This window comes from Cnephaeus nilssonii, assembly GCF_951640355.1.
Source record: "Cnephaeus nilssonii genome assembly, chromosome: X".
Lineage (NCBI taxonomy): Eukaryota > Metazoa > Chordata > Mammalia > Chiroptera > Vespertilionidae > Cnephaeus > Cnephaeus nilssonii.
This window is the reverse complement of record NC_137071.1, coordinates 130,827,768-130,846,604: the sequence shown is the minus strand read 5'-3', so window position 1 is coordinate 130,846,604 and position 18,837 is coordinate 130,827,768. Positions and strand designations below refer to the sequence as shown.

At 47.5% G+C, this 18,837-nt stretch overlaps 1 protein-coding gene across 1 annotated transcript in view; it reads right to left on the bottom strand.

Annotated features, from left to right (window-relative positions):
• Positions 1-18,837, bottom strand: part of CASK (calcium/calmodulin dependent serine protein kinase) — a 293,487-nt gene that overhangs the window by 28,212 nt on the left and 246,438 nt on the right. Inside the window, 7 exon segments of the mRNA XM_079765497.1 lie at positions 835-1,031; positions 3,018-3,053; positions 4,470-4,538; positions 7,181-7,249; positions 8,750-8,835; positions 10,215-10,293; positions 17,753-17,941. Coding sequence (XP_079621623.1) covers positions 835-1,031; positions 3,018-3,053; positions 4,470-4,538; positions 7,181-7,249; positions 8,750-8,835; positions 10,215-10,293; positions 17,753-17,941 — 725 coding nt within the window.

Here is an 18,837-nt window from a genome sequence, read left to right as displayed (position 1 = left end):
ATCAGGGCACCTGAGGTTTCCGCTGGTGGTGGAGTGGAACAGGGGTGGTGACGGCATGTGGAGGGACAAGGAGAGGGACATTAGAAAACCACAATCCTAACAGGACTGAAGCAGCATATAGGAGTGGAGGGCTCTGCTAAGAGACCACGATGTGACAGGGACCCAAGGCTGTCCACTCACCCTCTCTCTAGACCGGGGGGGGGGGGGGGGGGGGAAGGGGGGACCTTTGTTCTGCCCAGGGCCATCTGGATATTTATAACCTCATTCGGGGCCATACAAAATTATCAACCTAAAAATGAGCCTGCTCTTTGGTCAAGCGTTTCATTAACTCACCCCTAAAGCCTTGGCAGGGCCGGACCAAATGATTTCACGGGCCTCATGTGGCCCGCGGGCCGGACGTTCCCCACCCCTGCTCGACACCCTCCTCTCCTTTATGTAAAACAAAGATCTGACTGGGTAAGTAAGTAGGAGCTCACTAGATGCTGAGGATTCAGAATTCTGGAATGACTACCTTGACTCTTGTTTGGCTAGTGCAGGGGTCGGCAAACTCATTAGTCACCAGAGTCAAATATCAACAGGACAACGATTGAAATTTCTTTGGAGAGCCCAATTTGTTACACTTAAACTATATAGGGGGGTACATTGTTAATTAACTTAATTAGGGACATCCTAAGCTGGCCTTTGCTAAAATCTCAAGGGGCCAAAGAGCCGTATGTGGCTTGCAAGCCGCAGTTTGCCGACCCCTGGGCTAGTAGAGCAAGGAAGAGATCCAACAGGGTCGACACTAGGAAGCAATCACATCAGGCTGGACCCCGGACAGGCAGGCTTACGCACCATTCCTGCAGCTCCGGGGAAGGGATGAGGCCCGCCGTCCCGTTTTTGGCGTTCTCCAGCTTGCCCTGCCACCAGTTGTGATCGTCCTTGCTGATGATCTGGATGACGTCGCCGACGCGGAAGCGGATGCCGGCCTCCTTGCAGGGGATGAGGTCATCCTTGGCCGGGTCGTACTCAAACTGCGCTCTGACATAGATCTACGGGACAGGAGCGCGTGAGCACGGCGCGGGGGGGTGCGGGGGCCGCAGCGCCACCCTACCAAGCACATCCCGACGCTCCCAGCACAAACGGGACAGTGGATGGTGACACGGACATGAGGCGTGGGACTACGACACGGAAATCCGCGACTGCTACCGACAATGGGCTACTTCTGATGTGCTGGCGCTTTAGATCTTGGCTGATTTCATTTATTTGGGGGGAGCACTTAAGATACTTGCTTACTGAAACTCAAGACTTCATTTCGGCCTTTACTCTAACAGAATAGGCCTAGCCCCGTGGTCGGCAAACTCATCAGTCCACAGAGCCAAATATCAGCAGTACAGCGATTGAAATTTCTTTTGAGAGCCGAATATTTTAAACGTAAACTTCTTCTAACGCCACTTCTTCAACATAGACTCGCCCAGGCCGTGGTGTTTTGTGGAAGAGCCACCCTCCAGGGGCCAAAGAGCCGCCTGTGGCTTGCGAGCCGCGGTTTGCCGACCACGGGCCTATACTGATAGAGATGTATGCTTACCATTTAAAAACCTGCATTATGTCTAGTTGGTGTGAGGGATCCATTGTCATGATTAGGTGGCAGCCACGAGGCCAGGAACACAAGCATTCAGGGTCGGTTTGAGCCACAAAGCAGCGCGTGGCACCAAACGAGCAAGAACGCTGTGCTGGGGTCTCGCCCCGGGATGCCTGCACGGTGACTGGCAGTGTGCATGCAGCTCATCGACTACAGTGTCATCCCAACAATGTACAGAAGCATTTAAAAACAGTCTTAGTGTTGAAAAAGGATGTAGAGCCCGGCCGGTGTGGCTCAGTGGTTGAGCCTCGACCTAGGAACCAGGAGGTCACGGTTCGATTCCAGTCAGGGCACAGGCCCGGGTTGCGGGCTTGATCCCCAGTGTGGGGCGTGCAGGAGGCAGCCGATCAGTGATTCTCTCTCATCATGGATGTTTCTTTCTCTCTCCTCTCCCTCTCTGACATCAATAAAAATATGTTTAAAAAAGGGTGTAGGCTTCATATTTGTGTTTTACGCTTCTTAGAGAAGACACATGCACGTGAGTCCTAGCTTTGCCAACGTGACGCGTGAAATGAGCACCGAGTTCCAGGCTTTGAGTGTGATGATGTGCGAATGTAATGAGTAAATATTATAGAAGGAAACAGACTAGCACCCCAGGGGCTGTCCTATGGCAGCATTTTTAGAATTCCTGGACTTCTAAGTGCTTTAAGGCCCGGTGCGAGGTATAGAGCGCTGTATCGCTTCCTGAGTCTTGATGCTCAACTGTGGGTGGATTCCGTCAGGTGCTGAGCCACGCCAATCTGAACTCCACACCTGAGTATGTTTTCCGACCACAACTGTTCCCTTTCAGTTTCTTTTCAGAAACCCTGCCTATAAAATGAGCCAGTCTCTGCAATTGCACCTAAAAGTCATCCTTGGGAGGAACTGCAAGTTACCGCCCCTGGCTGGCGGCCCTCAAGGTTTCATGTTGGGACTAACAGGGCATGCGAGGCATCGATGCCAGGATGTGTATTCTTCATTGTCAATGCCTCTGAGAAATAGCCATGCAAATACAAATGATTAAAAGGACTTCAAATTTCATAAAATGATTACTTCAGGATGTTCACCAGGATGTACATTTTAGTTACTCTTACAATCCCAGAAATTTCATAACCTTTACCATTTTCTCCCACCCCAGCCAGAGCCAGGCCCGTAAGACCCCCAAAAGGCTGAATTCTTAATCACTGAGACAGTTCTCAGGTTGAAATTACAGTAACCATCGTAGCTACAAGGGTGCGAGGGGAAAATCTTTACAGTGAATTAGTCATGTTTAATGTGTTAAAATGAAATGGTACAAGCTCTCAATGCTCAAATGTTATGGTCCAAAATGCAGACGTTATGGGATGGAGAGGGTTAATAAAGGATCGGCTATTAGCAGCTCATTTTAGAGAAGTTTCTAGAGAGGATATCTATTCACCTGTCGTCCTTTTGGTTGGGTAGTTGATGGCAAGTCCTGCAGAATAAAGCCAACCCAGGAGAAAAATTTTCATTTACTTTTCAAGAGTACAAAGGAAACTTGTGTGTTCTGTTACAATATGGTTAAAAAAAATGAGCTAGATTTAAGTTGTAAAGAGATAATATACATTATTCCAGTTCTCAGAAATGGTGAACTATTAAAAAAAATTAGCCATTTAGCAGCAAGCTGAAGAAAGCAGGTAAGTTTAAGCAGAGAGAAAATGTGTTGCTAAGCAACAACTCAGCATCTTCAACACAAAAGCCACGGGGTGTGAAACAGCCCTGTTTAAACAACCCCAACCAAAAAGAGCTGTTGCCCTTTTCAGCTTCGTCACCGCCACCATTCCATTTAGATTTTGAAAAATCTGATGGCTCTATGGATTTTCACCATCGTATAAGTATTCAAGGTTAACTGTCAGAATGAATTCCTTTATAGCCTATTTGAAGTTGAAAATAAAAGCCATAGGAAATTTTCTCCTGTAATTTCACTTAATGATATCATTCCATTTGAGATGATGTCTAAATCATTTAAAATTTTACCCGATAACAAAGTTGATATATTTTTATTTTAATTGCAAAAGTTGACAGATTTTTACAGGGCAAATTCATGGTCAGAAAAGAGGGATACTGCTGATTATTTGAGCTTTCAGTACTTTGAACAGCAATACCACAACTCAGAGGAGACTTTGTTACCCCAAATATTGCATACTTGCACCTGTAAGTGCTTCCATTTGTTTAAATAAACGAAAAACAGTTCTTTTCAGATATCAAAATGGCAAGTTCTGGGGAAAAAATAGAATTCCACGTTCAAGTCCAAACATAAAGTACTTTGTGTTAAAGATGTGATAGCAGCGTGGCTTAAGTGCAGTTTGAAGCCAGTTCCTTTTGCTTTTCATATCCAGGCAAGGTTTGTAATTCACAAAAATATGTGCACGTACCACAAAAACAGAGGGCACACCAATTCGTAAACTTAGATAGCGGAAACTAAGGCCTTGTCGCTCAGAATAGACCACTACAAGCCCGAGACCCAAATGCCTGCGCTGCAAAACCTGGTCATTTCTTTCTCTTTCTCAAATGAAAAAACAGTTAGAAATGTCAACAAATTGCCAGTTACACCCTTAGCGTCAGTTTGAGCAAAGTCATAAAGACTAGTGGGGTGACACGGAAATATCTGGGGGGGGGGGTGACCAAAGGAGTGTTGAACTGCATGTCTTCCAATTTAACTGGTGGAGGGGGTTTTATCGAGAAGAAAATGTTGAGGAAGATTTTCCAGGAGTGAACTGCATTGTCGCTGTAGTAGCCTCGTCTATCGGCAGAAGACATAATTGCCACTGGACACATGTAACTAGAACACTCATGGCAGGTGGCACCAACAGAATTGTCACACTTGGCCGTGTGAAGCTCGAGTTCTTACCGAAACAGAATTGTTAGTGCTGCTATGACCATTAGCTGGGGACTGTCTGGAAGTGGAGGGGGAATCTCTCTGAAATAAGACACAAGGTTCATTAACAAACACCAGCACAGAGACAGAAATATTCACACATCAACAGTTGCAACCACAGTCCGACAACCATTTCCTCTGAGGTGTCAGCTGCGAAGGTGCCACACTGACTTACTTGCGTGATTTCACAGAAATCAGAAAAAAACAAAACAAAAACACTTTGCAGTTTATTCACCCATTGTGAGCGATGACTGTGTCATTCATGAGCCATTTCTTTCCTGTCTCCCACATGCTCTACCATTTGCTTTCTCTAAAGGAGACCCAGAGTGTGGCTTCATATTAGAACCCTACCTAGTGCTATGAAAGGACAAACATACTATACCACTATTGGGCTGAAGACCCCAACTGCCTAATTCGTATTAAAAAGTAGGTTTAAAAAGTACTGAGTAAATTTTTTGGTACCTCAATGTCAAAAATGACTGAGCGACTCCATTTGAAGTGAAACTAACATAAAAAAAAAAAAAGACTTATCTTGTAACCACTTTGGGCTCTTTCTAGGACAGATATTTTCAGAGGCTCGAGATTATTCTTTGAATCAATCCGCTAAAATGACCTAAAGAATAAAGGTCTCTTCTCTAGCATATATCTGTGTCTTATTCTTATTTATAATATTTGTCCTATTCAACGCACTCACGCTCCTTCCCAGCCCCCTCCCTTATTGTCCAAATCACTTCTACGCGAAGACCAAGGAGAGGAAGGAAAGGAAGTGTTTAAACCTTCTTGGTTTAGTAGTTCTCTGAAACCTTTGAAATGTGCATGCCTGCTTAAAAGACATGTCCCCGCCCCCACCCAGAAGATTTAAAGAAAACTTCTGGCCCGGCCGGTGTGGCTCAGGGGGTTGAACGTCGACCTAGGAACCAGGAGGTCACGGTTCAATTCCCAGTCAGGGCACAAGCCCGGGTGGTGGGCTCCATCCCCAGTGTGGGGCGTGCAGGAGGCCGCCGATCCATGCTTCTCTCTCATCATGGATGTTTCTATCTCCCTTCCTCTCTGAAATCAATTAAAAAAATAGAATGTTCTTCTAAAATAAAATAAATAATGGGATCCCTTAGATGAACCTTCTCGAACGTCAGGGGGATACTGAGGCAGGTGGCCAGACGGGCAGGGCTGGGGCTGGGAGGGGACCATCCTTTCGCTGACTGGCCACAGGGGAAGCAGGCACGAGGGGGCGCTTTTAACGTAAGAGCATAGAATCTACGTGGGTCATACTGGCCCCATCCCAAACCTAGTTCAAGCACTTAAAAAACACAAGAGAAACCTGTGGGATCTTAATAACTTCCTTCTGGGTAGTTAGCCAGAAAAGACAAAAATCCATCGTGTTTACTAAATTTCTTCCATGATAAGAGACGCTCGGGACCATCTGGGGTTTTAGAAGATCAACAAGTGACCTTGTCTCCAACGTCGTGGAGCAGAGCTAGTTCTGCATTTTCTGTGAAAACAAACACAGTCTTCACTGAAGTTCCAGAAAAAGCCACCAAGAGGAGCTCAAGACCTGAGATGAACGGAAACCCCCACCGCCGTGGCTCGCTCCACATGCACTTGACGGAACTACACAGCCGGATGCGCCTGTTCACCAGGCTCAGAGGCGGCCCGTGAGATGGACAGTCTTGCTAGAGGGCGGCCGGGTCACGGTCAAGTCTCCTGCAACCCGGCCTGAGTGCAGAGCCCAGTTCCTGCACGGGCTCCACCCCGCTGCCTGCCGGGCTCAGAAAGGGGGTGCTGGGATGTGTGCTTCGTGTGGCTGTGCGCACACGTGGAGGATGCACACACATGTGGAAGATGCACACACATGTGGAGGATGCACACACATGTGGAGGATGCACACACATGTGGAGGATGCACACACGTGGAAGATGCACAGGGAAGAACAGGCTTCGGGAGTACCCCCGGAGCCGAAGGAGCCGTGGCCGGAGGGTGGCACCCCCGATGCCAGTGTGCGTTTCCAGATAGAAGGAGGAGAGCTGTTGGGATCGCGTTTAGCCACCAACACGGAACTGGATGAGACAGGCCGGGCAGTGAGCCTCTCTCTAGGCTCAAAGCCCAGCGCCAGAGAGGACCCGGGGGCTGCGCTGTTCTAGAAAACTTGCTCACCGATCGCCTGACCTCCCCCGACGTGTGCCGTTTCACGGAAGGTTGCAAAAGCCCCCGTTCCTCTGAGAGCACCAGCTAGCCGCTCCCCGCGCCCCTCCAGAGACCCGGCCCGCGATCGGCCCGCCTCTGTCTTGACACCGAAAAGAGACCGCCTCTCAGATTCTTGGAAAGAAGAACAAGAGCTATCTGGGTGGCTTCTCGGCAGGGGAAGTGCCTGTACTTCCAGGAGACGTTACCGCAATTCATTCTTTCCTCACACGCCCTGCCCTTGCTTTCTGAAGGCTAGGCCGTCACTGGGAGCTTCTCTAGGGTTTGCAGGAAGTTCAAGTGGAAGTCCCCGTGGAGGCAGGGCTGAGTAGGTGGAGGGGACCTACTCTGTTCCGTTATCTTTGTTGTAAAATTGGTGTGCAGTGATCAACAGCACAGGCAGAAACGATTTCCCAGAAAGCCAGAACATTCAGCCAGGAGCAGACAGTGAGTGAGGGGCCCAGGGGAGCCGGGGGGGGGGTGGGGAAGAGGGGGGGAGCCATTACCTCACAGGACGATGATTGAGTGCGGTAGCTGGGCACGATCTTGAAGGTGATACTCCCCCGCATTTCCCGCTGGAGGAAGAAAGAACAGCCTTCTTAGCAAACCCATGTTGCACAGAAAACACGTAAGAAGCTGCTCAAAACATGTGAGGGCAAGGAAGGCGAGGCAGCTGCGAGCGCCGGGGCCTAGACGGAAACCAAGTTACTAAGCTCACGGTGCAGCGCAGGGCCTGGTCCATACAGCAGAGCCTCGACCCCGACCCCGACCCTGACCCTGACCCTTTCACAGACACGAATACAAAACACGCTAAGTGACCTGTCTTTCCAAAGTAGGAATCTCAGAGGGAAGGCGGGGGAGGGCGGGTGGGAGGTGATCAACCAAAGACCTTGTATGCATAGATGCATGGCCCGTGGAGGCAGATGGTGGGGGGGGCGGGGGGGGGGGGCTGGAGGGGGTCAGTGGGAAAAAAGGGGACATATGTAATGCTTTCAACAATAAAGACTAAAAAAAGTGAATAGAAACTGAATTGGGTAATCAAAAAAGTAAATACCTAAAAATTATGTTTGGTAGGCTCCAGCATAATGCTACATGTCATAAAATTTGCTTTTTATTTCATAACTAGAGGCCTGGTGCACGAAATTCGTGCACTCAGGGGGGGGTCCCTCAGCCCGGCCTGTGCCCTCTCGCAGTCTGGGAGCACTCGGGGGATGTTCAACTGCCATGGAGGCGGGAGTGGCTCCCGCCGCCACCACCACCTCGCTCGCCAGCGTGAGTCCTGCTTCTGGCGCACTGACCACGAGGGGGCAGCTCCTGCATTGAGCATCTGCCCCCTGGTGGTCAGTGTGCATCACAGCAACAGGTCGTTCTGCTGCTCAGTTGATTTGCATATTAGCCTTTTATTATATAGGATTTGACCTTGGTTTTTACTAGAGTGAGCCTGTTTGCTTGTTTCACACTTAATCAATATTCATAATAGGTATTTCATACTTAATCAATATTCATAATAGATATTCACTACGTTGTGGTGGGAAGGTCTGCTCACCAGGGCCTGCCATTCTGCCCACGCCCCCACCCCCTTTTTAAAACACGAACCCTGATCCGCACACAGACTTTGGGGGGCACGGACAGAAATGGCCTGATCTACTAGAACTTTCCTCCCCCCTGTGCTGTGGAGAACCCCACACAGCTGGCTGTGACTCAGCCAGGCAGGAAAGGGGTTTGACATGGCTGATGTCAGCAGATGGAGGTCACTGAGAAGCCAGTGCAGTTATGCACAGCTGGGAAGGTTTGCTTTAAACAGCTGCTCGAGAAAAACCCCAGCAGATAAAGAGGAAAGGAGAGAGCTCAAGCCCACACCGCTAAAGACGCCCCATGTTTCCAAACTCCGCTGCTTGTAACCATTTTCCTAGGTGTCAGTTTTCAGGAATGTTGCGGAAGTTCAAGTGCACACCCGTGGTGGTCCCAGCCAGACTCGGATCGCAAAAGACGGCCCCTTGTTTGTGCGTGAGCAAGAAGGCTAACAGACTGAAAGCCAGCCTGGGACGAAGAAAAAGAAACTTGCGTCTACTCACGAGCATTTTCTGCAGCTGTTCCACTGTCTGGTTAGCCACACTGATGCCATTGATTTCTCGAATTTCATCACCCACATGAAGTGTGCCTAAGAAATTTCACAAGATTATAAACACGCGATGACATATACTTTTATCATCCCAAGAAAGCAATGCAAGCAATTGAAAAAAACTAAGCTCAACACGGAAGGACAATATTTCAGAAACAGGGACAGGTTTGGCTCACGAGTACCCTCTAACACAGGCACATCTACGCTGGGAGACACCGTTTGGAAAGGTGGTTGTGGGCATCTGGTAATTTTTCTGAGATAGGCAGTGTGTATAGTGGTTTAAAGGTACAGTTCCTAGATCCAGCCTGTCTGGGTTCCAATCCCAGCTTCATCGCCCACTAGCTTTAAGATCTTGCATTAGTCTCAGGTGTAGACATAGAGATTAGACAATTATACACCTTGCACTGTACAGAGTTATTATAATATTATTGACTATGTTCCCTATGCTGTACTTTACATCCGTGATTATTTTGTGTCTCCAAATTCGTACCTTTTAATCCCTTTACTTTTTCCTCTCAGCCCCACGAACTCCCCTCCCTTCCTGCAACCATCAGTCTGACCTGACCATTGAATCTTTATGTTCTTTATCAAACTCCAATTTCCTAAGTTATAAGTAGTATATCTCACTCCTGGATGAATGAGACAACAATTCTTTTTTAAGTTTTAAAAATTTTTGAAAAATGTTTTCTTTATTTGAGAGAATGAGGAATGGAGAGGGAGAGAGAGAAACATCAATGATGAGAGAGAATCATGGATGAGCTGCCTCCTGCACACACCCCCCCACTGGGGATCGAGCCTGCAACCGCCCTGTTGGGGAATGGAACCGTGACCTCCTGGTTCATGGGTGGATGCTCAACCACTGAGCCACGCCGGCTGGGTGAGAGAGCAATTCTTGAACTGTCATGAAATTTAAATATATACATCTCATATCCTAGAATGGATGTCTTCCATATATCCCGGGGCCCAATAGCGTACTTTGCTCTATCTTTCATGGTCTCTACCAGTGGTCGGCAAACCGCGGCTCGCGAGCCACATGCGGCTCTTTGGCCCCTTGAGTGTGGCTCTTCCACAAAACACCACGGCCTGGGCAAGTCTATTTTGAAGAAGTGGCGTTAGAAGAAGTTTAAGTTTAAAAAATTTGGCTCTCCAAAGAAATTTCAATCGTTGGACTGTTGATATTTGGCTCTGTTGGCTCATGAGTTTGCCGACCCCTGGTCTCTATGAAGTCAGGATATAAACAGTGATTCACACTCCATCATCTACAGGCGAACAGGAACAAATGACTAAACCTGAAAGATAACTTCAATGGATCATTTCTATGAACCACGTATTTAACAGATCTTTTATATGGCTCATAACAACACTTTCTCCACGAGGCTACAGGACAAAAGTGAAAAAGAATCATGAATGAAACTTACCTTGCCTGTGAATCATGCCCCCATGCATAATTCTTGCAACAATACAATGATTTAGCTCATTCATTTTTAAAGTGATTCCCTGTAAAAAGATAAGTAAAAATAGAATTACTATAAGATGACACTCGTTTCGCATTTTTGCATCTATATTCAAGAGGGTTACTGGTCTTTCTCTGGTTTGGGTATCAGGGTAATTCTAGCTAGTAATAATAATAAAAACAACAACAAATAAGTTGGGAAGAATTCCTTCCCTTTCAATGCTTTGGGAAGAGTTTGTGTAGAATCGGTGTTATTTCTTCCTTGTATGTTTGGTAGAATTCACCAGGGAAACCACCTTGCCCCGAGTTTTCTTGGATGGTTTTTAACTACAAATTCAATTTTTAAATAGTATAGGGTCACTCAGTTTCTGTAGAATCTGTAGTAATGTCACTTCTCTAATGCATGATGTTAGTTAGTGTCTTTTTCCCCCGATCAGTCTGATCCTCTCAAAGAAAATGTTTATTTAATTGATTTTCCCCTATTGTTTTCTGTTTTCTATTTCATTGATTTCTACTTTGATCTTTATTATTTATTTTCTTTTACTCACTTTGAGATTAATTTTTTTCTTCTAGTTGAGGTCATTGATTTAAGACATTTATTTTAAAAGGATCTTATCTCTTTTTAAAAAATGTTATTGATTAGAGAGAGAGAGAGAGAGAGAGAGACATCATTGATTGCCTGCCTCCTGCATGCCCCCCACCTCGGCTGTGCCCTGACTGGGAAGCGAACCGGCAACCCCTTGGTGCATGGGACAAGGCTCAACCCACTGAGCCACACCAGCAGCAGACATTCCTGTTTTTCTAACATAGATGCTTCGTGCTACACTCCCTAAGTACTCCTTTAGCTGCAGACCACAAATTCTGACATGTTGTGGTTTCATTTTAATCCACTTCAAAATAACTTTTAATTTCCCTTTTGATTTCTTCTTTGACTGACAGTTTATTTGGAAGTGTGTTATTTCGTTTTCAAGTGCTTCGGGATTTTTCCAGAGATCTTTTTGTTCTTTTATTTCTACCTTAATCCCCAGGTGGTTCGAGAGTATACTTTGATGTTAATATAGCCATTCAAGCTTCCTTTTGATTAGCGACATCTTTATGTAGAAAGCATTTCTTACAGGCAATATAGAATTGGGTCCTGCTCCCCCTCAATCTGACAATCACTGCTTGTTCATTGGGGGAACTTAAACTAGTTACACTTAATATGATTATTGATACAGTTGGGGATAAATATATTTTCTTGCCTTCTTTTGGGTTAATTTTTTATTCCAGTTCCTCTCCTGTGCTGTCTTATTAGCTATAATTCCATTTTGTTGCTTTAGTGACTGCTTTAGGGTTTATAGCACACATTTTAAACTTACCGCAGCCTACCTTACAGCCATCTACGTGCACTTCCTTCCTTTTGACCTTTGTGCTGCTGTTACACATTTTACGCCTACATATGTTATAAACCTCAAACATATCATTATTTTTGTTTAAACTGCGAGTTATCTTTGAAAGAGATTTAAATGATAAGGATGCCCTTTAACATTTCTTTTTTTTATTTTATTAAATATATTTTATTGATTTTTTTACAGAGAGGAAGGGAGAGGGTTAGAGAGTTAGAAACATCGATGAGAGAGAATCATCGATCAGCTGCCTCCTGCACCCCCCCACTGGGTATGTGCCCGCAACCAAGGCACATGCCCTTGACCAGAATCGAACCTGGGACCCTTCAGTCCGCAGGCCAATGCTCTATCCACTGAGCCAAACTGGTCAGGGCCCTTTAACATTTCTTATACTGTAGATCTAAGAATTGTTTTGGTATACCTGAAAATGTTTTTATTTTACCTTTATTTTTATTTTTAAAAAAATATACATTATTGATTTTTTACAGAGAGGAAAGGAGAGGGATAGAGAGTTAGAAGCATCAATGAGCTGCCTCCTACACACCTCCTACTGGGGATGTGCCTGCAACCAAGGTACATGCCCTTGACCGGAATCGAACCTGGGACCTTTCAGTCCACAGGCTGACACTATCCACTGAGCCAAACCAGTTAGGGCAATTTTACCTTAATTTAAAAAAAATTTTGTTAATCATCACCTGAGGATATTTTTTCCACTGATTTTTAGGGAGAGTGGAAGGGAGGGGGAGAGATAGAGAAACATCCATGTGAGAGAGACACATTGATTCGTTGCCTCCTGCACGCACCTGGACTAGGGCCGGTGATTGAGCCTGCAACTGAGGTACATGCTCTTGACCGGAATCGAACCTGGGACCCTTCAGTCTGTGGGCTGACACTCTAACCACTGAGCAACCAGCTAGGTCTTATCTTTATTTTTTGAAAGATACTTTTGCTGGATTTAGAATTGCAAATTGAGTTTTTTTAAACTTCCAGGACTTTAAAGACGTTCTTCTTAACTGTACTTTTTCTGATAAGGAATCTAATATCTTCCTTCTCTTTGTTCCCCTGTATGTAATATTTATTTTGTTAATCTCTGTTTTTAAGATCGATTTATCACGGGTCTAAGCAAGTTGATTAGGATGCGCCTTGGTGCTGCTTTCTTCCTATTTGTGCTTGGAGTTCACTGTGGTTCTCGCAGCTGCAGGTTTATAGTTTTCATCAAATGGGGAGTGTTTCAGTGTCCCCTGAGCTGTTTCTAGTACCTACCTGGTACCATACGTTGTTAGGACAATATTATCGACTTAAAATTCTCCCCCTCTCTTTTGTTTTGTAGAATTTTTACTGCTATGTCTTCGGATCCCCTAATATCTTCTTTTGAAAGGTCTAACCTGCCATTAATCCCATAGGACATTTTGGGGCTAATTCGAGTATCTGTCAGTTCTGTGTCAGTTTTGATTGATCATTCTCCACATTATAGGTCACATTTTCCAGCTTCTTCGCATGCCTCGTAATCTTTGATTAGATGCCAGATATTGTACATTTTATCTTGTCGCATGCTTGGTGCTTTTTTTTTTTTTAAAAAAAATTCTTATAAATATTCTTAAGCTTTTTTCCCCCTGGGATGTAGTTTAGTTACTTAGAAACAGTTTAATCATTTGGATCTTTTTAAAAAAATATATATTTCTATTGATTTCAGAGAGGAAGGGAGAGAGAGAAACATCAATGATGAGAGAGAATCATGGATCGGCTGCCTCCTGCACACCCGACACTGGGGATCGAACCTGCAACCCAGGCATGTGCCCTGATCAGGAATCAAACCCAGGAACTCCTGGTTCATAGGTGGACGATCAACCACTGAGCCACGCCGGCCGGGTGATCCTTTGGATCTTGCTTCCGTGATCTGTTACGCAGGTTTGGAGTCATTCTCCATCCGGGGCTAATTATCTCTCATTCTGAGGCAAGACCTTCCCAAGCAGCCTGCCCCGCACCCCACGGACTGGCCCTCCAGGCTGTGGGGGGACCAGGCCGGCGGCGTCGGGGACTGGTCTCTCCCATCCATTTGGAGGGTCTTTCCTGAGCTCCGGGGGGTTTCCTCCCTGGATCTCCGGGGTTCTCTCCGCAGCTCTCCCTTCTCCAGCCCTCTTCCCTACGGACTGCAGGTGCCTTGGTTTCCCCGGACTTTCAGCTCTGTCTCCTCAATCCAGGGCGCCTGCCTGCTCGGCCTCAGTGACCCCGCCCTGTGCCGGGGCCTGCAAACTCTCAAGTCAGGAAGATTGGGCCGCCACAGGGCCACCAGCATGGCCACCCATGCTGTTTACTTCCTGTTCACTTGCCTGATGTCCGATGTCTTGAAAACTGTTCTTTCATGTAATTTTGTGTTTTAAACATTAAAAAAAATATATTTTTAAATTGATTTTTACAGAGAGGAAGGAAGAGGGATAGAGAGTTAGAAACATCAATGAGAGAGAAACACCAACCAGCTGCCTCCTGCACGCCCCCTACTGGGGATGTGCCCACAACCAAGGTACATGCCCTTGACCGGAACCGAACCTGGGACCCTTGAGTCTGCAGGCCGACGCTCTATCCACTGAGCCACACCGGCCAGGGCAGTTTTAAACATTTTTTTGGTTGTTTCAGGTAAGAGGGTAACTCTGGTCTCTGCTTGGGTTGGGCGCCCACTCCGGAACCCACCCCAGCTTGGGGTCAACTCCTGGCCTTTCCTTGTTTGCAAAAGCTTCCCCCCTATTGTCTAAGCTCCTTCGAGTTTGGTCTTGATCACTGGAAACGAAGGGAGTCCCGATCAATAGAGAAGTAATTACAAGTGCGATATTACAGAGGGGACAAGAAGGGTGTAATGGGGGTATGCCATCCTTGGGGGGTGGACCTAGCACAGGTGGACGCTGTATAAGTTCTGAAATGCAGAGATCCTATGGGTATATCTTGCATAGTAATAGAATGCTTTTAGTAAGAGAAATAAGAAAGCAAAATAAGCTGTATTAAATGTAATAGAACTACACTGAGTGGCCCGATTACTATGATCTCTGAATGCATAATAATCTGGCCACTCACTGAGTGTGTGTGTATATATATTCGAGGCCCGGTGCATGAATTCGTGCATGGGTGGGGTCCGGCCAGCCTGGCCAGGGGGAGGGGACGTGGGCGGTTGGCCGGCCTGCCTGCTGGTCGAACTCCTGGTCGAGGGGACCATTTGCATATTAGCCTTTTATTATATAGGATATACACTGAGTGGCCAGATTATCATGCGTTCAGAGATCATCATCATCTGGCCACTCAGTGTGTATCATTGAAGAGACATACTTCCCATAGCATCATTCCCATTTTTATGGCAAATAGGCAACAAGAGGAGAAACACACACACGTTCTCTGGGATCACAGGAGACAGGAGAGGGAATGGCTCCTCTGGGGGGACTTGAAGGGGAGCTTCAAGGCCACCTCAGACTTTCTGAGAAAGGGAACTTGGGGACACAGTTGTACCCTATCCCTCCGTCTGGCTCTCTGTCGCCAGCCTTCATAGAGGCGACCGGGCAGCCGCCACGGGGCTGCTGCAGAACACGCTGATCACAGGGCGCCCCGGGCCGCCTTCTTGCGGTTCACTCCACCTTCCCGTCCCCTTCGCGTGGCTCCTCGCCCCTTCCTCCTCTCTGACAGCCTGCTCTCCGCGGAGGCCTGGCACAGCTGCAGCTGTGAAACCAACTGAGCGACACTGCACAGCTGCGTGCAGGCGGCCCTGTGGCAAGGGCCCACCTCTGCGAAGGGCCCACTACGTCGGTGGCGTCTCAGCTAGTTATCTGCGCACAGTAGGCCCTCAAGCATCTGCTAAAGGAGCGAATGAATAGACAATGAGTGCGTGGAACATTAGACTTGCAGAGCGGGGTGGCATCTGGGGGGTCAGTCAGTCAAGGATGCTTTGGGCCACACTTGCCAAGCAACGTGTGAGCAAGCTAAGGCCCACGGACACGCGATGATTTGCCCGTGGCCCCCCTAAGCTGCTACTGCCCATGCTCTTAAGCCAAACAGGTGCGTGGAGAGCTCCAGAAGGGGCGAGGAGCAGTGAGAAGGACAGCCTGCAGCGTCCACGGGCCAGGGCTCCCCGGAATCGCAGCCTTTAATTGGGAGAGCGGGCACCTTTCTCAGGAAGGCCATTTATTTCTCTCTCCGCAACCCCACCTCCCTTTTCTCTGCCCGGAAGAAAAGCTATGGATGCATTCCATTTGAATTTCCCCTGCAGATCTGATTCCTCCCCCAAACCCGTGAAACCCTCAAGGTTAAGGTCATCCTTGACGCTTGCTTTTTCCTTGTTTCCACTGGGAATCCATTATTGAGGCCCACTGGTTTTACCCTTTTTAAAAATATATTCTTATTGATTTCAGAGAGAGAGAGAGAGAGAGAGAGAGAGAGAGAGAGAGAGAGAGAGAAACATCAATGATGAGAGAGGATCATGGATCAGCTGCCTCCTGCACGCCCCCTACTGGGGATCGAGCCCACAACCTGGGCCTGTGCCCTTGACCAGAATTGAACCTGGGACCCTTCAGTCCGCAGGCTGACACTCTATCCACTGAGCCACACCGGCTAGGGCTGGTTTTCCTCTTCTGTTAAATCTTTTCACTTCCTTCCATCTGATGTCCATCCTCCCAGTTCAGTCCCATCACCTCTCCCCTGTGTTCCGATACTAACGGCCTCTTGACTGGCCTCTCCGTGCCCACGCGTGTCCTCTAATCCGTTCTCCGGAGCGATCATTTCCCAAATCAAAACGTGCTCTGATCTTCCTGCTTCTTTAAGATGAAGAACGAATTCCTTACCGTGACTTCCAGCAGCGCGCCCCCGTTCCTGCCGCTCACCGTGTTTTCTCCAGAAGTTTCTGCACCGGCCACTTGCTATGCCTGGATGGTCCCTGCCCTGCCCTACCCGCCCCGGGCCTGCATTTGCTCAGGTAACATCCGGGAGCCTTTCTCTGATCCCCCCGATCGAAGTCAGTTCTGTGAGAATGGGGCGGGGGCAGCATCAATTCTGTCTCCACGCTGTTGGGAAGCACCTAGAAAGTGATGCTAACTGGGCAGATGCCAACGGGAGCCCCTCCCGGGGTAGAAGGCCGTGGGGGCGGAGCTGCACGCTGCATGCCACCGTAGCCACGTCACTCAATTCTTCGAATGCCTTCCGAATGAGTCTTCTTCTGGAAACCACGAGACTTACAAAAGGATGCTTTTCACAGTGCCATTTTAGACATTCACTTTTTCTTTCTTTTTAAAAAATATATCTTATTGATTTTTCACAGAGAGGGAGGGAGAGGGATAGAGAGCCAGAAACATCGATCAGCTGCCTCCTGCACACCCCCCACTGGAGACATTCACTTTCTCAACACCACTGCCAATATTTTCAATTGTGCCTTTTGCTGCCCAGAGGCACAGTCTAGAGCAGTGGTCTGCAAACTGCGGCTCGCGAGCCACATACGGCTCTTTGGCCCCTTGAGTTGTTAGCAAAGGCCAGCTTAGGAGGACCCTAATTAAGTTAACAACAATGTACCTACCTGTATAGTTTAAGTGTAAAAAATGTGGCTCTCCAAAGAAATTTCAATCGTTGTCCTATTGATATTTGGCTTTGTGGACTAATGAGTTTGCCGACCACTGCTCTAGAGCAATGTACCATGTATGTCTTTTTTTAAAAAAAATGTTTTCATTGACTTTAGAGAGAGAGAGATAGAAACATCAGTGATGAGAGAGAATCATGGATCAGCTGCCTCCTGCAGGCCCCACCCTGGGGATCGAGTCCGCAAACCGGGCCTGCGCCCTGACCGGGAATCAAACCGTGACCTCCTGGTTCCTAGGTCGATGCCTAACCACTGAGCAACACCGGCCAGAGTGTCTTTTTTTTTTTTTTTTTAAGTCGAAGAGCAGGTGTGAAAGGAGGTGGGAAGGAGACCCCAACCTGCCTTAGGTGTGATGTCAGCACAGCGCTGTGGGCAGCGGGGGGGGGGGGGGGGGAGGCCTGTGTGAAGTGAGGATCTGGAAGCGGATTCCCTCCCTTCTCTCCCCCCTCCAAGGTGTAGAGGCTGGAGTCAGGTGCTGGCACTTTGGGAGGATCGAGAACTTTCTTTCCTACTCACCATGGGCTCGTCTGTGTTCTTCTGGAACTGCACCAGGCGGACGCGGGTCACGTTCTCCATGTCCATGTCCCCGTTGGCGCTCTCCGGGGAGTCACCGTTCAGGTAGGGGGACGTGGGCGGCGGCGTGACCCTCAGCGCCTCATCGCTGTAAACTTCATGGGCCACTACGTCGTGAGTCTGAAGTAAGGCCTAGTATTTTAGGAAAGAAGTCACATCTTAATAACAGCACTATTCCAGGAGAAATCGATTCTATAAACACGCATACAACCATCCTCTGCCTCTCAAAGGTGCATCTCATCTACAGAGAACTTAAAGCATGTTACACCTACATATAACTATACCATGATCTCTTTAGAAAATCTATTTCATTGATTTCAGAGAGGAAGGGAGAAGGAGAGAGAGAAACATCAATGATGAGAGAGAATCATGGACCGGCTGCCTCCTGCACGCCCCACACTGGGAATCGAGCCCGCAACCCGGGCCTGTGCCCTGACCAGGAATCGAACCCTGACCTCCTGGTTCATAGGTTGATGCTCACCCAGTGAGCCACACTGGCCGGGCACCTTGATTTCTTTATGACAAATAATAATGATGATTTAAAAAAGAATGAACGCATGCATGAATGAGTAAATCAATGAATGCACGTGTTTGTTGATTACCTGGGTTAGCGGTATTGTCTGATGTTATAAGAAAGTACCAGCTAACCTGTTTGTTTGTTTATTTATTTACTTTTTAATCCTCCTCTGAGGACATTTTCCCATTGATTTTTGGAGAGAGTGGAAGACGGAGGGAGAGACAGAGGTTGCCTCCTGCACGAGCCCTGACCAGGACCCGAGCTGGGGAGGAGCCTGCAACCAAGGTACATGCCCTTGACCAGAATCGAACCCGGGACCCTTCGGTCCACAGGTCAATGCTCTATCCACTGAGCCACACCGGTTAGGGCCCAACTAACTTGTTTGAAGGCTGACATAATGCAATTTCAAATAATTTAGCAGAAAGACTCATCTGTAAGTAGGGTGGCAAATTTGTTCTAGGGCCCAACATGGGAACAGATTTGAAAAGAAACGGTGCAATAGTTGGTGTGC